The following is a 23,297-nucleotide window of genomic DNA, read 5'->3' as shown; positions in this document are numbered from 1 at the left end:
ATCAATCTACACAAAAATTCTCTTAGAACACTAAATTAGACCTATAGAGATATTTAGAAAATGAGGAAAAAGTGAGAAGGAATTTTAGTTTCAGGTAATTAGTGATTCAAAAGCTAGAAGGCATGATTTTAATTATGGATCTATCTATTGCTGTATCATTCACTCACACACACATATATAAATATGCCCACACCACACACTGAAGTTCATCTGGCCAAAGTCCAAAAATCCTTGATAAATCGGAAGATTTTACTTCTGATTAAATCATAAGCCAAACATTGCATTTCTCAGGTGGTCACTACCTTCAAGAGGCCATCTGGTCTCAGCATTTGTGTGCCTGTCACATCACAGTAATATCTGTGCTGCTCCTCTCTTTCTTCCCTCTTAAAAATCCCCCCCCCACTTTTTTTTTTTTTTGGTACTGGAAATTGAACCCAAAGCCTTGCACATGTTAGATAAGTGCTCTACCACTGAGCCACAGCTCCAGCTTTTTTCATTTTATTTTGAGACAGAATCTCAGTAAGTTGCCCAGGTGGGCCTCTAACTTGTGATCCCCCTGCCCCAGTCTCCTGAGTAGCTGGGATTACAGGCATGCACCACTGTGCCTAGTGATTTTGTCTTTAAAAATATTAATATTAATATTAAGAGGCTGCAGTAAGGAAAATTAAAACAAGGAGTCAAAGAAGTAATCTAAAATACTTGAAGTCAAAATATCCTCAAGTACTGATCTATGAAAATGGAACTTACAGTTTTATAACTTAAAAAATGCTTTCATGTACATTTTCTCATTTAACCCTCAAAGCACAGGAAGGATAATATATATTTATATTTTAAGATTATAAAATAAAACTGAGAGAAGATTTGATCTAAATAATGTCATTAAGTCATAGAACCAAAAGAATTGGAAGCGATTCAAATAAAAGGACACCATTTAGTTCGTCTCTAGTAAAGACATAAATTTCATAGAAGGTACTCCCACATCCCTAACTGTGGAGATACTCAGGCATGATTCTGAAAACATTTCTAACAATTTTTAAAGAAGCTACTTTTCTGCGGGACAAGATGTCTTGAAACAGAAAGGATTCTACATCTTTACAACAGAGAGGCAGGCATCCAGGGGAGGCGGCGCTCGCCTGTAATCCCAGCAGGCCGAGGCAGGAGGATCTCAATTTCAAAGCCAGTTTCAGCAACTTAGTGAGATCCTGTCTCAAAATAAAAAGGTTGGGGATATGGCTCAGTGGTTAAGCGCCCCTGTGTTCAGTCCCCAGTAACACCAAAAAAACAAAAACACCCGAGAAACAAAATAAACATTGTTAATATTGACTTGTAAACTTTTTTCTCTTGAATCCATCATAAATCTATTCATGCTAAATATATCCTAATTTATTACTAAATAAAAATTATATTGCTTATAGCATTTTTTCTAAGATACAAAGCTACATATCAGTGAGAGACCATTTTATTAACACGTTCCCTAGCTAAAATTAAGGGTTTTCCTAAAATCAGTCTAGTAAATAGCACAGAGGAGAAAAACATTCAATTACCAGTGCTGGTTTCCCATAGGCCAATGTCCTATAGGAGAGTGTCCTGGGAGAACTCCCATCTACACTGGAATCCCCACCTTTTTTCCTTTTGAGACAGGGTCTGGCTGGGGGCCCAGGCTGGTCTCAAAGTTCCTATCCTTCTGCCTCAGTCTCTGAGTCACTGGGATTACAGGTGCACACCCCACAACCAGCTGGCAACCCTTTTTCTCTAGGGAGCTCAGTCCTATCGGGTGAAGAGAGATGTCAGGACAGCTTTGGAAGACATGTCCAACCTCAGGGAAACGGGCAGCTGCTCATTCTCCAACTTTGAGCACCAAGGAATGCACCTAAGGGGCACAAAACCACCACACTGCTTTGAGAAGTGCTGCTCCCATTACATGGTCTTTTGATAGCAGACGGTCTTGAAGTGTGGCCAAGTCTAGGGCAGGGAACAATGAGTATTGGGACAGGGTTTGAGCCGACTCCCTGGGCCTCCCTCCTGCAGCATCTATGGAAAATTGCAATCTGGCCCCAGAAGCACAATCAGATTGGGGTTCACAGGGTGCACAAAAGATGGAGTCTCCTCAAGCCTGGTGGGACAGCCTGGGCTCAGTCTGCACTGGAACCTTCTTCTTCCTCAGGGAGCAGCAATAGGGAGGACAGGCTCCAGTTACTGTGATAACAGCTGGAGCCAAAGTCTTTTACCCCCAATCCTTTGCTTCCACAGGCATGAAGCAAGATTGTCATTAGTAGAACAATACAAAAGGGGCAAAAAGACAAACACAATTTTGCTTTCTTCCTTTTTGAATATAGGGAGGGAACTCAGGGCCTCTTGCATGCTAGGGAAGTGCTCTACCACTGAGCCATACCCAGCCCCAAAATTTATATCTTAATGGGAGAAACCAACCCCACACTGATTGGGGTAGGTAGGTGATATGACAGGGCTTAGGACTCTGACCATTGAAGAGTAATCTCACTGAAAAACTAGACCAACGTAATAACCACTACAATATTTCTAAATACTATTGCAGGAATGTTATCTAAATTCCAAGAGCTCTCTTGGGTAGATCCACTCTGGCCCTGCCCCCTCCATTACCTAGTGTGGCCCAGAGAGCTCAGGAGTGGGACTATGGCAGTGGGAGGTTGGTGAGGGAATCTTCTGCAGCTCACATCCTCCCTCACTAGCTGCCTGTGTGACACAAATGAACTAAAGTCAACTCAGTGTTCCAAAACGCTGAAGGTTAACATAACTACTTGTGTCACAAGGGAAAATCCTAGACTAAATAATCCCACCTTCTTTGAATCCAATTAAATTGCCATACTGTAACGAGGGCTTTTTTCCTGTCACAGTGTCCAATAGTCTATTTGTGTTACTTGACTTTGGCAATTTAAGACTCCCCCAATGGCCATAATCACAATTATAAACATGTAATAAACTGTGTGGATGGAATTGGTGGGAACTGCTGAAACACAAGCTAGAGGAACACTGTCGACCCTGAGGCTGAAGAGGGGAATCAGTCACCAACAGCTTGAGGTGCATGATCCTGAGGTGAGGAGAGTAGATCAAACTATTCCTTGGAGAATCTGAAGAATTCCTAGAAGAACTAGACATGCACTAGTTTAATCCAAGCCTCATGAACAAAGAGTATTGAGGAATGGATCTGTTTGTTTTATTAGAACTGGAAATAAGTGATATAAACCTTTAAAGGGCAGGACTCACATCTAATTTATCTGTGTGTCCTTCCTAGCTTTTTGTACCTAGCATGAAGGACACACACACTCACATATCCACCAGATTAACTTTTAGATTTTTAGGTTCACACAGTTGATACAGTATAGTCATCAAATAGAAGACTAAATGAGATCTACACTGTAACCATCACTTAAAATGCCAGGTAAACACCAATCTCTGATAATTACAATAAATCAAACATGAAAAACCAGGACTAGGCTGGTGTCAAAGGAAACATGAATGGTCTGGCAGCCTAAGCCAAGGGGCAGGCTGAGGACACATCCTAATTTGAAGTCCTCCAAAATGCTGGCCATTTAGTGTCCATGCCAAATTTGATACTGAAAGTCTTGCAAGTGACGTGCTGCTGTTTATTTTCTATAGAAAAATCTTGCGGGATTTCTAAATAAAGGATCTGATGCTTCAAAACTTTAAGACTGGCTGTCACGTAAGCAGACTACTCTAAATGTCTGATTCTACTTGGGTTTTTTTGGCTTTACAAAGTCACATTTGAATCTAAAACATCTTAACTCATCAGGCAGCACATGGTCCCCTGTGATCCTTTAATGTAACTGTCATTCTGACTTACCCCTGGTTACTGAGGTGGCCTCTGGGGGTGAAATAGTATTTGGGATACAGAAGGGCGTATCTATCTTTGCTTTATGTGCTTTTCAAATATTTTCTAAATAACTGTTTTCACTTTTGCAATTTAAAATAAGTTATGTGATTTCTCTCAAGGAGATTAACTTACATTTCTTTCCTGAATTCTTCCATTTTTTGATTCTCTACAGTCAGAAGTTCTTTTGATTTGTTCAGCTCTTCCACATTTTTCAAGTTGTTTTCTTTAAGCGTGTCCAACTTAAAGACCAAAAGAAAAAGTCTTGTGAAATATTTTCATTTTCCAATGGTATGGTTGGATAGACAAATTATTCATGAAAATGCATATTTTTAAAAATGGATGAAAATAGTCACTTACAAAAAAAAAAAAAAGTGTCACGGGGTAAAGAAATCACAAATGGGACTGGGGTTGTAGCTCAATGGTTGAGCACTTGCCTCGCACGTGTGAGGCACTGGATTCGATCCTCAGCACCACATTAAAATAAATAAATAAAACAAAGATATTGTGTCCATCTACAATTTAAAAAAAAATCACAAATGATGAGTCTATTATAAACTGCAATCCTCCTTACATTGAGTCCGACCATTTTGTGTACACCTGGCCAAAATGTCAAACTGATTTGCCACATAAATTAAAACAAAAGTTTTCCTTCATCTTGTGCACAATTCTCAGTAATTATTACTGAGCATACTATTCAAGTATGATTCATTTTTAAAAAACAAGAAAGAAATTATAAAGCACATCAACATCAGCAAGGGTTATTCCTTGTACTGAAATGAAATCCCTTTTCTTCCCCCACAGAATAGTAACATATGATATGACATAGTCTAATTTCAGTACCAAATTTACACAGTCCTTGTTACAAAAGCATTTATTTGAACAAAATATATATAGATTGGAAAAAAATTAGTCATCAATCTGAACCTCAACCTGAAAGGGGACTAGGCATACAGGAAGACTGCAGGCACTCTCATCCCTCAGCCCCACCACTGCCCACAGCACTCACAGCCAGCTTAGAGCCTGAGCCCTGGTGGAGAGCCAGGTATGTCAGGGAACAGAGGGGATGTGACTGGTCCTGGATCTGGACCAATGGTGGGAGAACCAGCAAGGATGGGCCACACTGGCTCTCTCCTTGTGTTCTTGTTTCCCATAGTCAGGGAGAAATGTCAGACTCCTTTTGCCATGTCACCTGCCAAAAATCCCGGAAAGTGTCTTGCTAGCTTTTGTTTTTGCAATGCTGGGGATCAAATCCAGGGCCTTGTGCTGCCAGCCAAGTGCTCTACCGCTGGGTAACACTCCCGGCCCTATGTCTTGCCAGTTTCAAAAACCGTACCTTCCTTTAAATACCTTCTAACATTCTAGATTTCCAGAACAAGGAAAAAAGTCACAAGAAATGGTTCATCCAGTCTTGTAATCTGGCTACCACAGGTATATCCAGGGAGGAGAATCCATGGGAGGACACAATTTTCCCTGAGTCCATCTTCAATGACTAGAAACATTCCCCCAAATTTTCTCAAATACTCTAGCTTCTAATTCAGATTATCATCTGTGATTTATTTTATTTTGAGGTGCTGGGGATAGAACCCAGGGCCTGACACATGCTAGGCAAGTGCTATACCACTAAGCAACAGGGTCTAATTGCCAGGCTGACACAGACTTGTGATCCTCCTGCCTCAGTCTCCCAAGTAGCTTGGATTATATTCATATACCATAACACCTGGCTCATTCCCTTCTCTTGCTTTTTTGGTTTAGTATCTTACCTGCCTGTAACTTTAAGAAGCATCTGGAGTTGTACAGACTTTCACACACTCATTTTAGTGAATCAGTCCTCTAGATATTTAGACAACAGCTTTCCAAGGAAAGAATGGGTTGGTATAAGATAGAAGAGTGGGAATAGGGGAATCAAAGAAGGGCCAAGGAGAAATGCTACTTGTGGATAAAAATCAAAATATCTTGACACCACAAATTTGTCTCAGCTTCAGAAATGACTAATTCAAGCTGACACAAAAGCAAATCAGCACTAAACTTGGCCAACAAAAGGCCTACATTAAATTTGGGGCTGCAAAATGGAATTTAGTGGCTCCAGGTTGGGAGAGAATTGAGGAGAAAAAATGCATATGACATAATATAAAGAATCTAGTGGCTGGGGGTATAGCTCAGTTGGTAGAGGGCTTGCCTCACATGCACAAGGCCCTGGGTTCAATCCCCAGCACCACTAAAAAAAAAAAAAAAAAAAGAATCTGAAAGTAGGGAATGTCATCAGCCTTCTCTCTCTCCGGTGCTATCCCTAAGTAATTAACCAAAAACCACACTCTCAAGGTTTTCCCCTCAATTTTCAAAGGTTCATCCTACTAAATAAGTAATAAAGTGATACACTTTATCAAACATCCTCATGGCCCTGGTGTACACTCCATCAAACCTCGAGTGTACCTTCCAGGGATCAAACCTCTGGAAGGCCATGCTTCCAAAAAACACCCAATCCTGAGTTAGGATCAGGCGTCCCGTGAGGTCAGTAAGCCATTTAAGTCTGATTACTTCGCTTTGCAGTTTTGCGTTTGTTTGCCTGGTGTCCTCCAGGGAGGCCAGAGTCTCGGACTTCTCCTTGGTCATCTGCTCCATTATCTGCATGGCATCTTCCGCAGTCCGAGCAGCCTGAACACAAGAAGATAACGTGAGGAACGCTGCACTGGCAGCTGAGTGTTATGTGGCTGAGACACACCGCCTAGAGACAGCCCCCACCCAGCATGAAAGCAGAGGGCCTTCACTCCGAAGCAAAGTCAGACCCTTCCCTGCCACTCCTCAGTAAGTTGACATTCACACCATTTCCATGTTTCTGGACTCCTCTCAATCTCCACGTTCCAGGGACAGTTCCTAGTTACTCTATCACGCCTTCGTCATTCTGACCTACATTTGAGAGGCTATTTAGTGACTGTAAAGAATGACAACCCTAGAAAACTGAATTTTTCCTAATTACATTTACTGTTCTAAGTTAAAAACTTTTTTTTTTTTTTTTTTTTGTTACTGAGGATTGACCCAGGAGCACTTTACCAGAGAGTCACATTCCCAGTCCATTTCATTTTGAGACAGTCTCGCTGAGTTGCTTAGGGTCTTGTTAAATTGCTGAGGCTGAACTTGTCATCTTCCTGCCTTAGCCTCCCAAGTCACTGGGATTACAGATGTGTGTGCCATCAAACCCAGCAACCACAACAATAACAAAAAACAAAATCCAAAAAAAACAGAAAACACTATTCTTGCTATTTCAAATTTGGAGCTTTAGAAATCACTCAATTTAGGCTGGAAAGCTTCCATGCAAGATAAAAATTATTTGGGCATTTATAACATAAAACTGAAGTGTTTCATGAGAAGCGTTTAATGGAAAAGTCTATGAGAGAAACTATGGATAATGAATTTATATTATGACTGTGAATAAAAAAAGATGTATGCAAATGGAGGTAAATTCTTAGCTGCCTAATATAAAAATAATCATAAAAATAAATTAAAAGCTTTCTAGGCACTTACTTACATTCTCATTTAGTCTAATGAATTTCATGGGCATTCCACGTTATACCTGCCCCATCCTTGGTCATGGAGATTTCAGTGAAATCATTCAACTCCAATGGACAGACCCAATGAAACAGTTAAGAGCCAAACAGCAGATACTATAGTTTAATATATGCCCATTCTATCATTGCCTATTTTTTCTCCCCTGGTACTGGGGACTGAATCCACTGAGCTACATCCCTAGCCTTTTTAAATTTTTTGATTTGAAATAGAGCCTTGCTAAGTCGCTGAGGCTGGTCTCAAGCTTATGATCCTCCTGCCTCAGGCTCTGGAGTTGATAGGATTACATGTGTGTGCCACTGTGCCCAGTCTATTATTGTTCTTAAGACTCTAAAAACCACAGTTAGTTTTTTCACAAAGTTTATCCTTAAGTTAAAAAATAAATCCTTTTTATTCACAGTTTGCAACTTCTTCCCAAATGGGGTAAGACGTCTGCACTCAGGCATTTAATAAATAAATGCCCTTGCAGACCCTAACGAACAACTGAAAACATAAAAGCAACCCATTTAATGAGGTGGATTTGCCTAAATAACAATAAGGAAAAATCAACTAAGCCACTAATGTTAATGCACAGGGTTAGTAAGGAGTCTGAGATCTTGATACTTGAACCTCTCACTTTACCGTAAATGAATGAAGAGTCTCAAGCTCTCTAATTTTAAGGGTAAGCTTGCTCCTGTCTTTCCTCAAAGTACGGTTTTCACTCTGAGATTCTAGGAGGTTGGCTGAAATGTGGCTATTGGTTTGGGCCAGCTGGCTAATCTCCTTCTGGAGAATGAAGTAGCTTTCTTCCAGCTTTTCCTTCTCCTTCAGGATCTCATCCTTTCTAAGCATCAGCTCTCTTTTCTCAGCCAGAAGGTTCTTGTTGTCTTGTATCACTTGGGCTCTCTCAGCCACAGTCACTTCATGGTTCAGCCGGAGGTCACCCAGGATCTTGGAGAGGCAGCTGTGCAGCTCCTGCAGTTCTAACTTGGACTTGGACAAGTTAGCAAAATCGCTTTTCAGGGTCTCTATGTTGGCAGCGAGCTGAGCTGTTTCCACACTCAAGAGTTCCTTTTCTTTAATGATCTCTACCACCTTTTGCTCCAATTTAGTCTTTTCTTGGATTAGTGTGAATTTCTCAGACTGGAGCTGTTCAGTACACACTCTTAACTCCTCCACCTCCTGCTGCAGGAGCACCATTCTCCCGTGGAGTTGATTGTTTTCATACAAGGATGACTCGTTTTCCTTCACTCTGGCCTCTTTTTCCAGCATTAAGGACTGCTGCATTTCATGGATCGTCTTGTTTAACTTCTGACATTCTTCTTGCAGGTTCAAGCCATCCCTCAGCAAAATGTTCTTTTCACAGCAACAAGTCTTAAGCTCAGCGTTCAGATTCTCCTTTGCTTGCATCATACTGGTGTGTTCTTTTTCAAGATTCTCTTTGGCATTTTGAGCCTCTTCCAGCATCAAAGAAAGGTCACACTTACTGGTCACCAGTTCCTGGTTTTCCCTTTTTCTCTCTAGAAGTTCTTTTTTCAGAGCATCAACACTGCTGAGTAGTTTCATCTTCTCATGCACAATTATCCTTTTGTTTGCAGCCTCTTGATCATACTTCCTTTTAAGGTCTCCTATGGCTTTGATGGAACTTTCTCTCTCTGCAAGTAAATCTCCATTTCGCATTTCCAGGGCTGATTTTTCTTGCAAGAGACTCTCCTGTTGCTTTTTAAGCTTAGTTATTTTCTGACAAGCCATCTCTTTCTCAGAAGTTAGGTATGTGATCTTCTCATTCAGGCTCTTCTCAACATGGGTGGCTTCTTCCGAGCGCTTGCTGAATTTTTCAGCGATATTCCTATTTTCACTTAGAAGTTCCTCCTTCTCGGCCAAGAGTTTCCTTTCAGAGGCTGCCAAAGTCTCTTTCTCATGGAGAAGCTGGATGCACTCAGAGTCTGTGATCGCTCGACTGGTCTTAATCTCCTCCAGGAGCTTTGTGAGGCTTGTGTTGGTGGCCTGAAGTTGCCTTGTCTCCAGCTCAGCCTTTCTCAGTGCTTTGCTGGCACAGTCCAGCTGCGTGTGCAGCGTCCCAGCCTCTGTGCTGAGCAGCTGCTTGACCTGGAGGGCAGCCTCCAAGTTGGCATTCAGCTTTTCCTGACCCTGACGCAGCACGTCCTTCTCAAATTGTAGGTCTCTGTTTCTCTGGAGGAGGTCATCTCGTTCTGTTTTCAGGACCAGGCATGCATTATCAAGGCTTGACTTCTTCTCTACCACTGACTTCTTCTCTGACGTGAGCTCTTCAATCTCCTGGACCAAAGCTTTCTGATCCTTGACTAGCTCCTCATAAGCGCTCTGAAGCTTCTGAATCATGTCATCCTTATCTTTTACTAAGAGGAGATTTTCTGCAGTAAGCTTCTTGATCTGATCCTCCAGGTGGTTTTTTTCTGCCCTTGCCTTCTCCGACTCAGCTGTCATGGTATCTTTGAGGAACCGGAGCTCATCAATGAGCACCTGCACACCTGCCTTGGAAGCTTGCAAAGAGTCATTCTCCCTATGTATCTTTAAGAGTTCTTCCTGTGCAACATTGATTTCTTTAAGCAATTTCTCTCTCTCGACAGCCAAAGATTCTTTATGGAGATGTTCTTGCTGGTAAAGCTTTTCAACATCTTGTTTTTCTTCTAAGACTTTCTCCTTCTCTAAATTAAGAGTTTCATTTACTGACCACAGTTTCTGCTGGTCTTCCTGAAGCAAAGTCATTTTGGCCTCCACTTCTACAAGCTTTGATAAAAGCGAACCTTTTTCTAACTTTAAAGCATTCCCCTCCTGAGCAAGAAGCTGCTTCTCTGATTTCAGACCCCTCAGCTCTTCTGATATTAGTTCAATTTCTTTTTTGGCTGATGTTAACAAATAAGTTAGCGACTACAGAAACAGAAGATGGAAAGAATGGAAACAAAAATGAAATCAAGCAGACAAATGCAAGCCCAAATAACTTAATGTAGCCTACATGGTAAAAGTCTAAAATTTTCTACCATAAACTTAATAGAAACTATGTGAATAAGAGGAAGAAACCAGAGAAACAGCCCATAAAGGGATGATACAAAGCAAAGTTAGCTTTGCAACATGCTTATAAATCTACTCGCTGATTTTCTTTGAAACAACCTGATAACTCCCTAGAAAATAAAAGGAGTAGCTTGATTTTGGCATCAGGGCATAAGATTCTCTCTTACCATTCCAATTATCTAATTATTGCTATTATAGAAAGGATTTGTAGAAAAAATTTAAATATACAAAAAACTACAAAAAATGAGTATATATTAACCAAATACAAGGGAGAGGACGACAGCAAGGGAAAATAAACTGCTGCTTTTCAACCTAACTGCATGACTTTGCCAAAATGACAGTCACTTGGCTGAGTGTAGCTTAGCCCCAGTAATTTATTAAATACAGAACAACTTCTAGGCTACGGTGATTGAGTAGATTTTTTAAAATATATTGATTTATAAGATAATTTGACCACAATGAATACAACAAAAATTTTAAAAAATATTAAGACAAAAAAAAAAAGCTGTGGTTTGGTCAGACTACCACATGTTAAAGGAAACACTAAAAAACTCGAAGTCGAGTCCAGATCAAGGGAACTGCACAGGGCTGGGGCTATGGCTCAGTGGCAGAGCACTTGCCTAGCATATGTGAGGCCTGGGATCGATCCTCAGCACCACATAAAAATAAATAAAATAAAGGCATTGTGTCCATCTACAACTAAAAAGATATTTTAAAAAATATTTAAAATAAAGGAACCTTACAAACAAAAGATGGGGAGACATAACCAGTGCTAAATGGCTCATATAAAACTGGAGAGTTACGGGGAAGAGGGAGCCTTACCGCCAGCATAGGCAGAGGGAAGCTGCTGCCTCTTATGTTTGACATGCACTATGTCATACGACCTTAATCAGTAGGAAGTTTTCCATAGGATTTGTCTCAAGTTATTTTCTAATTTATTTCTACTAAACTCCTACATAAACATTTATCTAATACTTTAAAAACACACAAAGATAAGTATTTACTTATCTTTGAGCAATAAAAAAGTTCAATTGTAGTAGGAAGTTAAGTTACCAGCATCAAAGAAAATATTGGAGCAGAGAGGCAACCTGAACACCATAAACTGAAATTCAATATATCAAGTTCTACTCTATTCACTAAGAGGATGTTTCCTCACTGCCCTTGAACCCAGCTTCCTTGTTGATAAGCCCTCTTGGAATTCGTCCTTTTTTGGTTTTAAAAAAAAAAAAAAAATTTGGTTAATTGAACCTGAATTGAACCCAGGTCTCACACATTAGGCAAGTGCTCTATTACTTAGCTATATCTCCAGTCCCTTTTTTAAATTTTTATTTTGAGACCAAATCTAAGTTGCTAAAGCTGGCTTTGAAATTTTGATCCTCCTGCCTCAGCCTCCCAAGTAGCTGGGATTAGAGGTGTGTGTGCCCCTGTGCCAGGCATCCAGAGTTCTAATTCTTCCTGCGAGAGCTCTGTTTGTCCAAGAAGGCTCTCTCCATTTCTAACTACTGGCTCGTGTGTGGCCTTGCTCTGCCTCCTGCTTTTCGGCAGCTTGCCTCTCCTAACCCCAGTGCAGGGTGGCAGCAGGCTCAGCCAAGAGGAGAGGAAGACACTTTTCCCACACCAGGGAAACTACTACAAGCAGGCAGACAGCTCCGGCAGCATAGGATGCTTTGTGCCAGCTAGGAACAAGCAGCAAAGGGGGTGGTGATGGCTACATAATACATCCAGGGGAAAGACCTGCAGCCATCTCCATCCTGAGAAGGAAGAGTACCTGATACAAAAAGCTTGAAGTGACCTGAAATGCAATCCACCACCCTGAGAGGTTAACATTTGTGAAGTTCAGCTCAAGCTTCGCGTCTGCCACTGCTTTCAAAGCAACTGCAGCCTTGGTGCAGAACTCAAGCGAGCTGTAACACCACGACAGCACACCCCAAGGACCTACTTTGGCTTTGTCAGCCTGTACTTTCAGGTCCTCCATCTCCTGCATCAGGCCTCTGTTCTCCTCCTGGGCAGCCTTCAGCTTCTCCTCCGTGGCCAGCAGCACCTTCTGTAGGTTCTGCAGAATTTCTTCATGCTTTGTTTTCGTCTCAGAACTGGCCTTTTCATACCTGGATTTCAGATCCTGACACTGGTTGTGGCTCATTTCCACCTTCTTTTCCTGCAGAGACACCAAGGGAAGGAATGAGTCATCTGGCCCAATCAGGATCACCCTGCCCTCCGTGCCAGCCAACAGTCCCACTTGCTCTCTCCTTACCAGGTCCAACAATTTTTCCTCCAATTCTTTCCTTTCTTCCTTGTGCTTTCTGGCTGCTTCCTGCTGGCTCTGTTCAGCTTTAAGAGTTATTTCCCCAATACTTTTCTGAAGAAAACTCGCATTTTCATTGGCCTTTGAAAGTTTTAGCTGTAATTCTTCCACACATCTGGAAAAAAGTTTTAATACAAGGTGCCAGGTCATAAGAATGTTTTAAATTTAAGAATTACATTAGAAGTATACTATTAATAACCATTGTATAATGATTATAAAATTTATGAGTAATTAATACCTGAACTAGGCAAATTTAAAAAAAATCACCTGCTTAAATAATTTTAACAACTATGATAGTTCTAAATATTTTATTTAGAGTGACAACTAACACAATGTGAAGATTATTTTATGTTTAGATCATAGTGAAAAATAAACATGTTAAAGAAAATGAATTTTTTCAGCAGACTAGATTACTAAAAACTCATTAAAATACCTCTTGGGAAGAATGCAAAAACGGCAATAAAAAGCTTAGAATTTCTTGCTTAAAGAGAACTGTGTGGCTGGAAAAGGATGTATGGAAAGCATGAACACTTCCAGGAAGATGGGCTACTGAATGAATCATAGAACACAGGAAGCAACATGTAGGCACCTCTCGATTCTACTTGTATAACACCTGTGCAGCATACCTCCCTCACAGCAGGCCTGGTTACCAACCACCACTACCTCTGAAGTGTGTGGGGGTGAATGGATAGTGTACCTGTCATTTTCCAAGTCTTAACACTTTGAGAAGTAGAATTCTAATGGTTCTAAAATACTGTCGAGAAGTTTCTGCTGTATAAAAAACATTTTGAGAGCTGGGGATGTGGCTAAGCGGTAGCGCGCTCTCCTGGCATGCGTGCGGCCCGGGTTCGATCCTCAGCACCACATACAAACAAAGATGTTGTGTCCGTCGAAAAACTAAAACATAAATATTAAAATATTCTCTCTAAAAAAAAAAAAAATTTTTGAGAGCCTATGTAGGAGAAAAAAAAAAAACCCAAAGCAATAAGAACCTCATAACAAAGACAAGAACAGACATTAAGCCTCAAGACTGAGAAAGTACCATGTAGCAAGAGCAACAGGGGTCCAGGTAGCCAAATCTGAAACCACAGGCAAGTTACTCATCCCCAGGAAGTCTGGGTTTCTCAGTTTCTCTTTCTTTAAAATAGGAATAATAAGATAATTAATAACAAGTAGTGTAGGCCTGTAATTCCAGCTACTCGGGAGGCTGAAGCAGGAGGATCACAAGTTCAAGGCCAGTCTGGGCAACCTAGTGAGACCCTGTCTTAAAAAATAAAAAGGGAGATAGCTCAACTCAGAGGTAGATTTCTTATTAAGCAAGTGTGAGGCCCTGGGTTTCATCCTTAGCATTGAAAGGAAAAAAAAAAAAATACTATACCCACCTCATCAGGTTACTATGAGAATTAGAAAATGCACTCCATATGAGCTATCAATATAGTGCATGGCACAAAGTAAACTCTTCACTAAGTGTTACCTATCATTACTTTGAAGTTAAAACTACCTTTAACTGCCTGTAAAAAATGTTATTGCCATTTCTTTGCAAATCACCAAAAAGTCTATAAATAATATTGTATTCGTTAACTCCATCCTCTCTCGACAAGTGATATAGGTAAAACCCATAGTAAAAATTTTAAAAAAAACAGTTGATTCAGGACAAACTGAGGTTGTAACAGAAAGGAACAAAGGTCTATGGGTGTAGCTCAGTGGGAGAGCACTCACCTAGCATGCGCAAGGCTCTGGGTTCAACCCCCCACACCACATCCCCCCCACACACACACACAGGGAAGGAAAAAAAGAAAAGGACACACAAATCTTAAAACACAGCAATTCTAACCCTGTGGTCCCTCCATGTATAGACCCTACTGCAAAGTGTAACCTAAAGCGGGCACTCATTCTCTTCATGTTCATACAGACCTTTCTTTCAGACGTAATTCATCATTCATTTTCGTCAGCTGAGAAGAATTATCTCCTGACATCTTCATTATTTCGGCAATGTCATTTTCCAATTTTTCCTTTGCCTTTATCAACTGCTCTTCTTTTTCATCTCGTTCTCTAAATTTCGCCTCCATATCTAAACATATATAGGAAAAAAAAAAGCACTGCTTGTTAACAGCAAGAAAGATTTACTGAGTACATCCTTGTTCTGGGGGTGACTGTATACTGCAAGCCCCACCCTCAAGAAAGTCACATTCCAGCAAAGATGACAGTCATTAAACAAGATAAAGAAAATAATAATGTAATACAGATAAATGCTAAGGGGAAAACTAAAAGCAGAGAATGGAGCTGGGAAGATTAAAATTCTAGATGAAGCCTCTCTGAGATGGGAACATTTAAGTAAAGACCAAAATGAAAGAAGAAGGAAAGTCAAGTGCAAAAGACTCAGAGGCAGGAACATGTCTGCTGGGTCCAATATCAGCAAAGGCTCAGGTGGCCAGGGTGGAAGGAGCAAGGGGTAGAGGAGTCCAGGGCGAGACCGTGAGGAATGGGCCTGCCTGGGGTAAGGACCACAGCTCTTAGTGAGTGAGATGGGAGCTGCCTGAAGGTCTCGAAGACAGAGGTGATAGGACCTGACTTCGCACTCAAAGGCTCACTCTCTGGCTGCTGCATTGGGAACCACAAGTTGAGGCAAGGGCAGTAACAAGGAGCAAGTGGTCAGCAGTTAAAGATGGTTTGGGCTGGGGTCAAGGCTGGCCACGGAAGTGATGGGAGTGGTGGATCTGGGCTCTTTTGAGAACAGAGTAGAGGACTTGTTGGGGTCACAGAGGGCAAACAAGTATCCACCCATTATATCACCATGCGGGAAGAGGTCATGCCTCAACAGCAGATATGTCTCTGAGGCACACGACAGCCATCTTGAATCCTTGGAAACCTACTGTATTTACTGCTTAGTAACCAGAGATTTCTTACCTGATAAATTTTTTCTTAACTTCTCCAATTCAGAAGACAGCATGTTAAACTCTTCTTCCTTTTGGTGCAATTTATTTACAGTTTCTATTTAGAATAAAGTTAAAAGTTTACTATGTTTCATATTTAATAGGCTATCTAGAGCTTGGCTATCTTACAAGCCAATCAAATCATATGCCTGTGAGATCTGACAGCCCAGGAATGCTGAAATGTCCCCTTAGGTTTTTTGTTTGTTTGTTTGTTTGTTTGTTTGGAGGGGGTAGTGGGGGGGGGGGGAGGCAGATACTGGGGATTGAACTCAGTGGCACTCGACCACTGAAACCACATTCCCCAGCCCTATTTTGTATTTATTTAGAGAGAGGGTCTCACTGAGTTGCTTAGCATCTCGCTTTGCTGAGGCTGGCTTTGAATTCGCAACCCTCCTGCCTCAGCCTCCCGAACCGCTGGGATTACAGGCGTGCGCCACCTCCAGGCGTCCCCTCAGAACGCTGCGGAAGAAGCCTGGCTCTCTCCCTCCCGCATGTGCGTCTCAGACAGGCTCCCGAGCCTTTTCCCACATCTCTTTCTTCCTTCCAAATAAAACTCAATTAAGCTATCAATGACTAAACCTCAAACAAGGTAACACTTTTCCCAGGAATACTTACATTGTATTACGGACTAAGCCTTAAGCCAAAAGAAAAAAGAATTACTTGGGAATGTGAAACTTGGGGAAGCCAATAGAATCACGCATTCCTGCACGCTTGGCAATGCCGGGACAATGAGATTAGACTGTGGAAAAGGTGTACTGAGCGGCAAGCTCCAATGGGGCAGTGTGACGTGCCCTAAGGTGACCTGATCATACTGTCATGATACATACCTTGCATACTTCTCTGGACAGAGGCTGCCTCCTCTGAAGCATCAGCAAATTTTTCTTTCTTAATAAAAAAAAAAAAAAAAAAAGAACCAGATAATCAGAAGAGAGATTTCAAATGATAAAAGGTATCAGTTACAACCACAACACTGTCTACATTGTGTTGCTGGTTTTGTTTCATTAAAACATACAAGTACCAATTACTGCCAAAGGTGTACCGTGCACAAGTGCATGTATACATACAAGTAAGTGAGGCATGTGTGGCCCGTGCATGCGCAGTGTGTGTGCATCCCTGTACCAAGAGTAGGAACTTATCCACTTATGTAGATGTACACATAGGCATACACATGTGGTGCATACACATGTGGTGCCTGAGCATGCTTTGTCACATTGCTTACACTCAAATAACAACTTTCTGTTCAGAAGTCTGCTTGAGACAGTAAAAAGTTCTGGATTTCTTTATTTCTGAGAATAACCTGAGAAAATTTAACTAGATTCAGGTCTAACATCTTGATTCTAGATCAGTCTCAGAAATTTGTTCAAGGTTTCCTTTTCTACATATGACAACAAGCCAAGATAAAACCACTATCCTGGCTGTCCTGAGATTAATTTTGAGCTGATTACCCAGAGAATGTTTAAATGAATATTTCTAACTAAGATTACTAAAAGATGGACATACAAACCAAAGTCCATCAAAACCCTTAGAATGCTAGTTTGTGTTATTCCCAAAGCCAGACTTGAGGTGGCTTGTATTCTCCAAAGAGCAAATCGAGGGATACTCTGATTTAGGAAAAAACCAAGGCATCCTGAAAGTGTAGGAAGGGGACAGAGAAATGGGGAACTCAAAACATTTTCTTAAAGGATACCAAATCACAAAAGGGTGATTTCCAAGTCAACTTCTTCACATAACGTAGCTAAAAAATTATATGCCAGAACTGTCCAACAGAACTTTGTATGATGGTGAAAATGTTCTCAACTGCTCTTTGGCCTTTAGCCACATGTAGCTACTGAGCACTGAAAATGTAGCTGGTGTAAGAGCAGAATTAAATTTCAATTTTATTTTTAATTCATTTAATTTTATGTGCATAGGAGCCACCATTGAAAAGTATGGCTGTATAATTATCATAAAAAAGTAGAGCCGGGCATGCAGACACACACATGTGATCCCAGCAGCTCAAGAGGCTGAGGCAGAGGATTGAAGTTCAAAACCAGCCTCAGCAACCTCGAGGAACTAAGCAACTCAGAGAGAACCTGTCTTTAAATAAAATACAAAAAATGGCTGGGTGTGACTCAGTGGTTGAGTGCCCCCGAGTTCAATCCCTGGTACTCAAAAAAAAAAAAAAAGTAGAAATCTGTAGCATTTAGATAAGAAATCATAGCCAGGCACAGTGGTGCACACCTGTAATCCCAGCAACTCAGGAAGCTGAAGCAGGAGGATTCCAAGTTTGAGTTTAGTCTCAGCAATTTAGCAAGACACTTTCTCAAAATAAAAAGGGCTTGATGTGTCAATGTTAAAATACCCTGAGTTCAATCCATAGTAACCAAAAAGGAAAAAAAAAAAATCAAATCATATACTTTTTTGTTTACCACTGTGGTTAGCTGAGAAGTATAGCAAGTGGGGAACAGGAAGGTAGGTTGTGGAAGAGCTGGAACAACAGACTCTGAGTAGCTACCATTTCTCTTGTCTAGTTTCTTCATAGGTTTATGACTTTCCTCTTCCATGACACATGAGTACCACAGCCCCTGTTCACAATTACCAGCTTTGATTAAGATCAGGTTTTTGGTGTAGAAGGCAAAGTAGGAGGGGGAAAAAATTGAGAAAAGGTTAAAAAAAATCTGTTTCAAAATCTGGAATTAAGAGGAAATATGAAAAAGACAGTAATTACCTAAGGTTGAATACAGCAAGTTGTAACCAGTGGAGGGCACTGAAGACCAGGATAGCCGGGCTGCTGCTGCCCAGCAAGGTCACAAAGCAGGAGGTGAAGGCACAGCACAAGACATAGCCTCACCAACAAAGAAACCTAAAATGCTGGGTTTGCAACTAGGCAGGGCTCCAGGTTCAGCAAAGCTAAACAGTGAGTAACGTTCCAAAGCAGTGCTTTACCAAAGGCAAGAGAACAAGAAAAGTATACCTACCGTTACTGCCAGTTTGTTTAATCCAATTCCCCTCAAGATAATTTATCAGCCAATAGCCAATACACTCAATTTAAATAGGCATTTTGAAGGAGAAAAGAAATAGCTTAATCTTTCTCTTTATGGAGATTTAAAAAACAACAAGATTAGGAAATGGCCAGAAATCCTGAGAATCAGGTTCCCAATAGGTACTTACCAAAATATGAAGTTCTTTTTCCAAAGCCTCTTTCACTCGACTGACTTCACTCAAATTTTCCTCAAGGTTAGTAAGCTTTAGCTCTTTTCCCTGGAGCTCTCTGGCAATGCTACTAGCCTAACACACAGAGTTACATGGTATAGAAGCAAATGAACAAAAAGGAAACAAAAAGAATGATAAGGAAAAAACAAAACAAATATAAAAAAAATTAAAAGAAACAAACACAACAAAACAAAACTGAAAGGAATAAAAAGGGTTTTTTTTTAAATTCTAAGACGCCAATGACTTTTCAAATAATCAGTTCTAGATATGATCATCTGTCTCATGGTTTTTTGTTTTGTTTTGTTTTTTATCAAAATACACTATTTTCCCACACCTAAAATTGAGTACCAGCAAAATCCGAAGCACAAAGTGCCAATGCTTACTTCCTAAATGAGCTCCTTGACCAATTTACTTCCTGGATGTTAAAAAATCTAATGCTGAGAGTGCAGCTCTGCAATACAGCCTAACCTCAGCATGCGGGAGGCCCTGGGTCATCCCCATCATTAAAAAAAACAAGGAAAAAAACAAAAAACCTTAAAATAGGGATGGTGGGTGCATGTGGTCTGTATTTTTCCATACTTTTATAAATATACATTCAAAACAAATTTGGAAATCCACTAGACAATAGCCACCAGAACTTGGCTTTCATTAAATCTTGACGTGAAAAAGTGACCCAACCATTAGTTACTTATTCTCTTCTAATTAAAGTTTGTGTTTTGATTGGTGTTTTGGAACCACATGAGGAGATTAGAGAAAATTTCCACAGCTTTGTCATCTTCAACTACAGGTAACAGCAACATCTGCTGTTTGTCTGTCCTCACCTCTCCCCATTTAACCAAGACAACCCTTCCTTCTTTTGTGGGAGCAGCTTCTCCCACAAAAAGCTCAGAGCATTCAGCATCAGTACCACCACCTCAACCATGGTAGGACTGGGAAGATCTCTTCAAGCAGTCCTTAAAAATAAATAAGACATGTAACAAGGCTAGTTAGTAAGAAATGGAGCAGGCTGATGGTTCATAATAATTTCTATGTCTTGGCCATAAGCATACTTGTCTTCCCTCAAAAAAGCAGGGGACAGGCCAGGAGCAGTGGCACATTCCTGTAATGAGAGCCTGAGGCAGGAGGATCACAAGTTCAAGGTAGCCTCAGCAACTTAAGAGAGGCCCTAAGCAACTTAGTGAGACCCTATCTCAAAATAAAAAATAAGGGCTGGGTTGTGGCTCAGTGGTAGAGCGCTTGCCTAGCACGTGAGGGGCATTGGGTTCAGTCCTCAGCACCCACATAAAAATAAATAAAATAAAGTCATGCTGTCCATCTACAACTACAAAGGGGGAGGGATGGGGATGTAGCTCAGTGGTTAAGTGCACTTGGGTTTAATCCCCTTCCCTCACCCCCCAAAAAAGCAGGGGCCAGATCATTTGCTTGTGGCATGGAAGAAAACTTCAATGCAACGTTAAGTGGCAATGCAAAGGGCTCTGAGTTCTTGACCTTCTGTGAATGTTATTTATCACAAATGTTCATTCACAATAGTCTAGAAGCACTCAGTTCACACTGTTTTTATACATAATCCTACAGACAAGGCAGTGATGTGGGTGGGAAAGGAGGAGACAAACTTATGTTTTTATCTTATCCATCCACTCATCTACCTAACCCCACCATCACAGGGAGTTCTCTATTTAAACAGAGTATAGACTAGAATTAAGCTTACACAGGAGTTCACATCATAGTCTAGAGATGAAGTGGTAGATAAAGTACCCAGATTCAAGGAACCAAAATAAACTAACCCAGTTGGGCAGTTATTTTCTTCAATCTCCTCACATGAAACCATACTTGAGATCCTAAGAAGACACTATATATTATATTCAATTAGGAGTGCTACACAATTTGTTTTCATTAAATAAGGAATTTGGGGGATGAATGACCTCAACTCAAAAGTAACATACAATGCAAAATAAGAAAAACCAACAGAGAAGGAAAAAAAAAAAAAGATGGAGGACTTCGATACAAACCTTGTCACTTTCAGCATTCTTTTCAATCTCTAAATTTTGAATCTGTTTCCCAGCTGCCTCAAGCTGCTGTCTAAGTTTCTCCATATCCAATTTACCTTCGGAACTGGCTTTCCGAAGTGCATCAAGATCCAAGAGCTTTTCTTCAGCAGCCTTTAGCTGTGATGTAAAATTATCAATGACCTTGGTTTGTTCACTGTATTTGGTTTGCAGTACCTCTAGCTCCTTTACCTTTATTTCAGCTTCCTGCAATTTGTTTAAGGCTTCTTCCATTTCTACTAGGTGCTGGTCTTCTGCTCTGTCCAGTTTGGACTGGATGGTTTCCAGGCTGGTCTCCTTTTCCTTAATGATCTTCATCAGTTTAGACCTTAGGGCTTCCATCTCTTTAGCGTGCGCAGACCGCTCAGAGTCTTGTTTGTTCTGTAAATTTTCTATTTCGTGCTGGTAATCTACTCTCAGTTTCTCTATTTGCGTCTTTAATTCAGCAAACTCAGCGGACTCTGTCCCAACCCCTTTGCTAAAGGACACCTTCAGTTCCTCCATCGCCTGCTGATGGGACGCAATGGCCGTCTCCAGTTTGGACTTCCACAAAGCTATCACATCTGAATTCTCCTTGTTGGCATGGTCAAGCTTGCTCCTCAAGGACTCATTCTCTTTGGAAAGTTTCTCTGTGGCTGTGTGCAGAGCCTTTATCTCCTTCTGATATGTCTCTTCCCGGACCCCGAAGTGCTCCTTCAGAGAAGTTATTTCCCTCTGATGGTCAGCCTGTGTGACTTCTAACTTTTCTTGCCAAGAGCTTATCTCTTGCAAAAGGGAAAGTGACATATCCACGTCCCCAGCAGGCTTACTGGACTCCAGCCTTCTTCGGAGCTCAACCACTTCCTGTGCTCTCAGCGCTAGGTCTTTCTCTAATTCCATTATCCGAGACTTTTCTGACACTGTAGCCACCTATTAATAGCATTCCAAAGAAAAAGAGGTGATTTAAATAACAAATCACTGATGATTTTCTTCACTCCAGAAGATGGTAAGAACTACCTTATCTCAGGCAACAAACCATTACAAATGCCCACAGGTGAATTTATCTCCCACTGTGATAATGGCTTAAAAAGCCCAATTCTGGTAGAACCAATTCAAAATTATAATCTCTGGCAAACTTCCACCTTTTGATACGCTGAAGAAAAATCTAAAATGAATATCAGTTTAAGTCACTCCAAAAATACTTTCTTCCTTTAAAGCAGCATAAATCAGAGAAGTACCCACTAATTAATAATAAGTTAACAGGAACTTTGGAAGTTCTCAGGTATAGGACCCTGAGGAACAAATGCTCTTAATTTGCCCAGTTTTTTCCACCCCACTTCATCAAGGCTGTACAAATGCCCCTCTGTCCAATGCTGGTGGCTATGGAGTTGTGCCATCCAGGAGGAAGCCACTGGCCATACACAGCACTGAGCCCTGAATGCGGCTCCTTTGGGGTGAGGTGATAAGACACATCAGGATTTGAAGACTCAATGGAAAAAGAATATAAAATATCTTGTTAACAATATGCTAAACTGATTATATAATAAAATTTTGAATATATTGGTTTAAATGTGTTATTAAAATTAATTTCTCCTGTGGCTTACTAAAAAATGAATATGGGTACCAGAAAATTCACAAATTCTGTATGTGTGGCTTATATTCCAAGTCTATTAGCACTAGTATAAAAAGTCTGAAATCATCTACTAAATGTTTCAATGAATAACATATCACCTGAACAGTAAAAGCTTCAACTACATAATAAAGAATTTTCTAACTTTTTTAAAAGAACAAAGTAAGAATGATTGCTTACCTGTAAGTTAATTATACATTAGGCTCTTAACAGACGGTCCCCTTTCTGGATTTCATAATTCTATCAGCATTTTGATGTACAAATCGGGTTGCCCCAACCCAGTGGTTCCCAACCCATTAATCATCTGGAATGTATGTCAAAAATGCAAGTTCCCAGCTACTCCTACATGTTTGGGTTCTATTTAAGTTCTAAAGGTCTTAAAATAAACACCCCAGAGCTAGGAAAAACACTGTCTAAACCTGTGCCCTTTCAGTCATAGAAAATGATTCTCCCTGCTACCTATTAGACAGGCAGTTTAGGGCATGCACTATGTGGAAAATGGTAGCTTCATATGTAAAAATTATTTGACTAACCCGGGAAATAGAAGGGAACACAAGTGATTTAAAAATATCAGTGAGTCCCAACTTTCAAGGATCAAAACTCCTCTGAATTTAAGACTCCTCTCCCATACTGCCTTTGTTGGGACAGAAAAAAAAAAAGTTCCTTTCATTTCCTCTGGCTACCTGTGTGGGTTGTGATACTGATAGTGTGCACAAGAGAAAAGGAAAGGAAAGCATGCGAGTCTAAAAGTGCA

General features: G+C 40.7%; 1 protein-coding gene across 5 annotated transcripts in view; it reads right to left on the bottom strand.

Annotated features, from left to right (window-relative positions):
* Clip1 (CAP-Gly domain containing linker protein 1) overlaps nt 1-23,297 on the bottom strand; it is a 117,142-nt gene that overhangs the window by 31,479 nt on the left and 62,366 nt on the right. For 3 of the 5 annotated variants that reach the window (XM_071616461.1, XM_071616465.1, XM_071616468.1), the window contains 9 exons: nt 20,899-21,843; nt 18,848-18,964; nt 16,525-16,582; nt 15,672-15,755; nt 14,679-14,835; nt 12,714-12,879; nt 12,402-12,617; nt 6,407-6,523; nt 4,004-4,110 (listed from right to left, as the gene is read on the bottom strand). In XM_071616461.1, the coding sequence (XP_071472562.1) occupies nt 4,004-4,110; nt 6,407-6,523; nt 12,402-12,617; nt 12,714-12,879; nt 14,679-14,835; nt 15,672-15,755; nt 16,525-16,582; nt 18,848-18,964; nt 20,899-21,843 (1,967 nt within the window). Of the gene's footprint in view, nt 1-4,003; nt 4,111-6,406; nt 6,524-8,053; nt 10,322-12,401; nt 12,618-12,713; nt 12,880-14,678; nt 14,836-15,671; nt 15,756-16,524; nt 16,583-18,847; nt 18,965-20,898; nt 21,844-23,297 lie in introns of all 5 variants that reach the window. The other 2 variants (XM_071616455.1, XM_071616467.1) reach the window with 2 other exon arrangements.

This window comes from Marmota flaviventris, chromosome 1, assembly GCF_047511675.1.
Source record: "Marmota flaviventris isolate mMarFla1 chromosome 1, mMarFla1.hap1, whole genome shotgun sequence".
NCBI classification, from domain to species: domain Eukaryota; kingdom Metazoa; phylum Chordata; class Mammalia; order Rodentia; family Sciuridae; genus Marmota; species Marmota flaviventris.
Note: the sequence above shows the minus strand (reverse complement) of the source record. Positions and strands in the feature narration are given on the sequence as shown.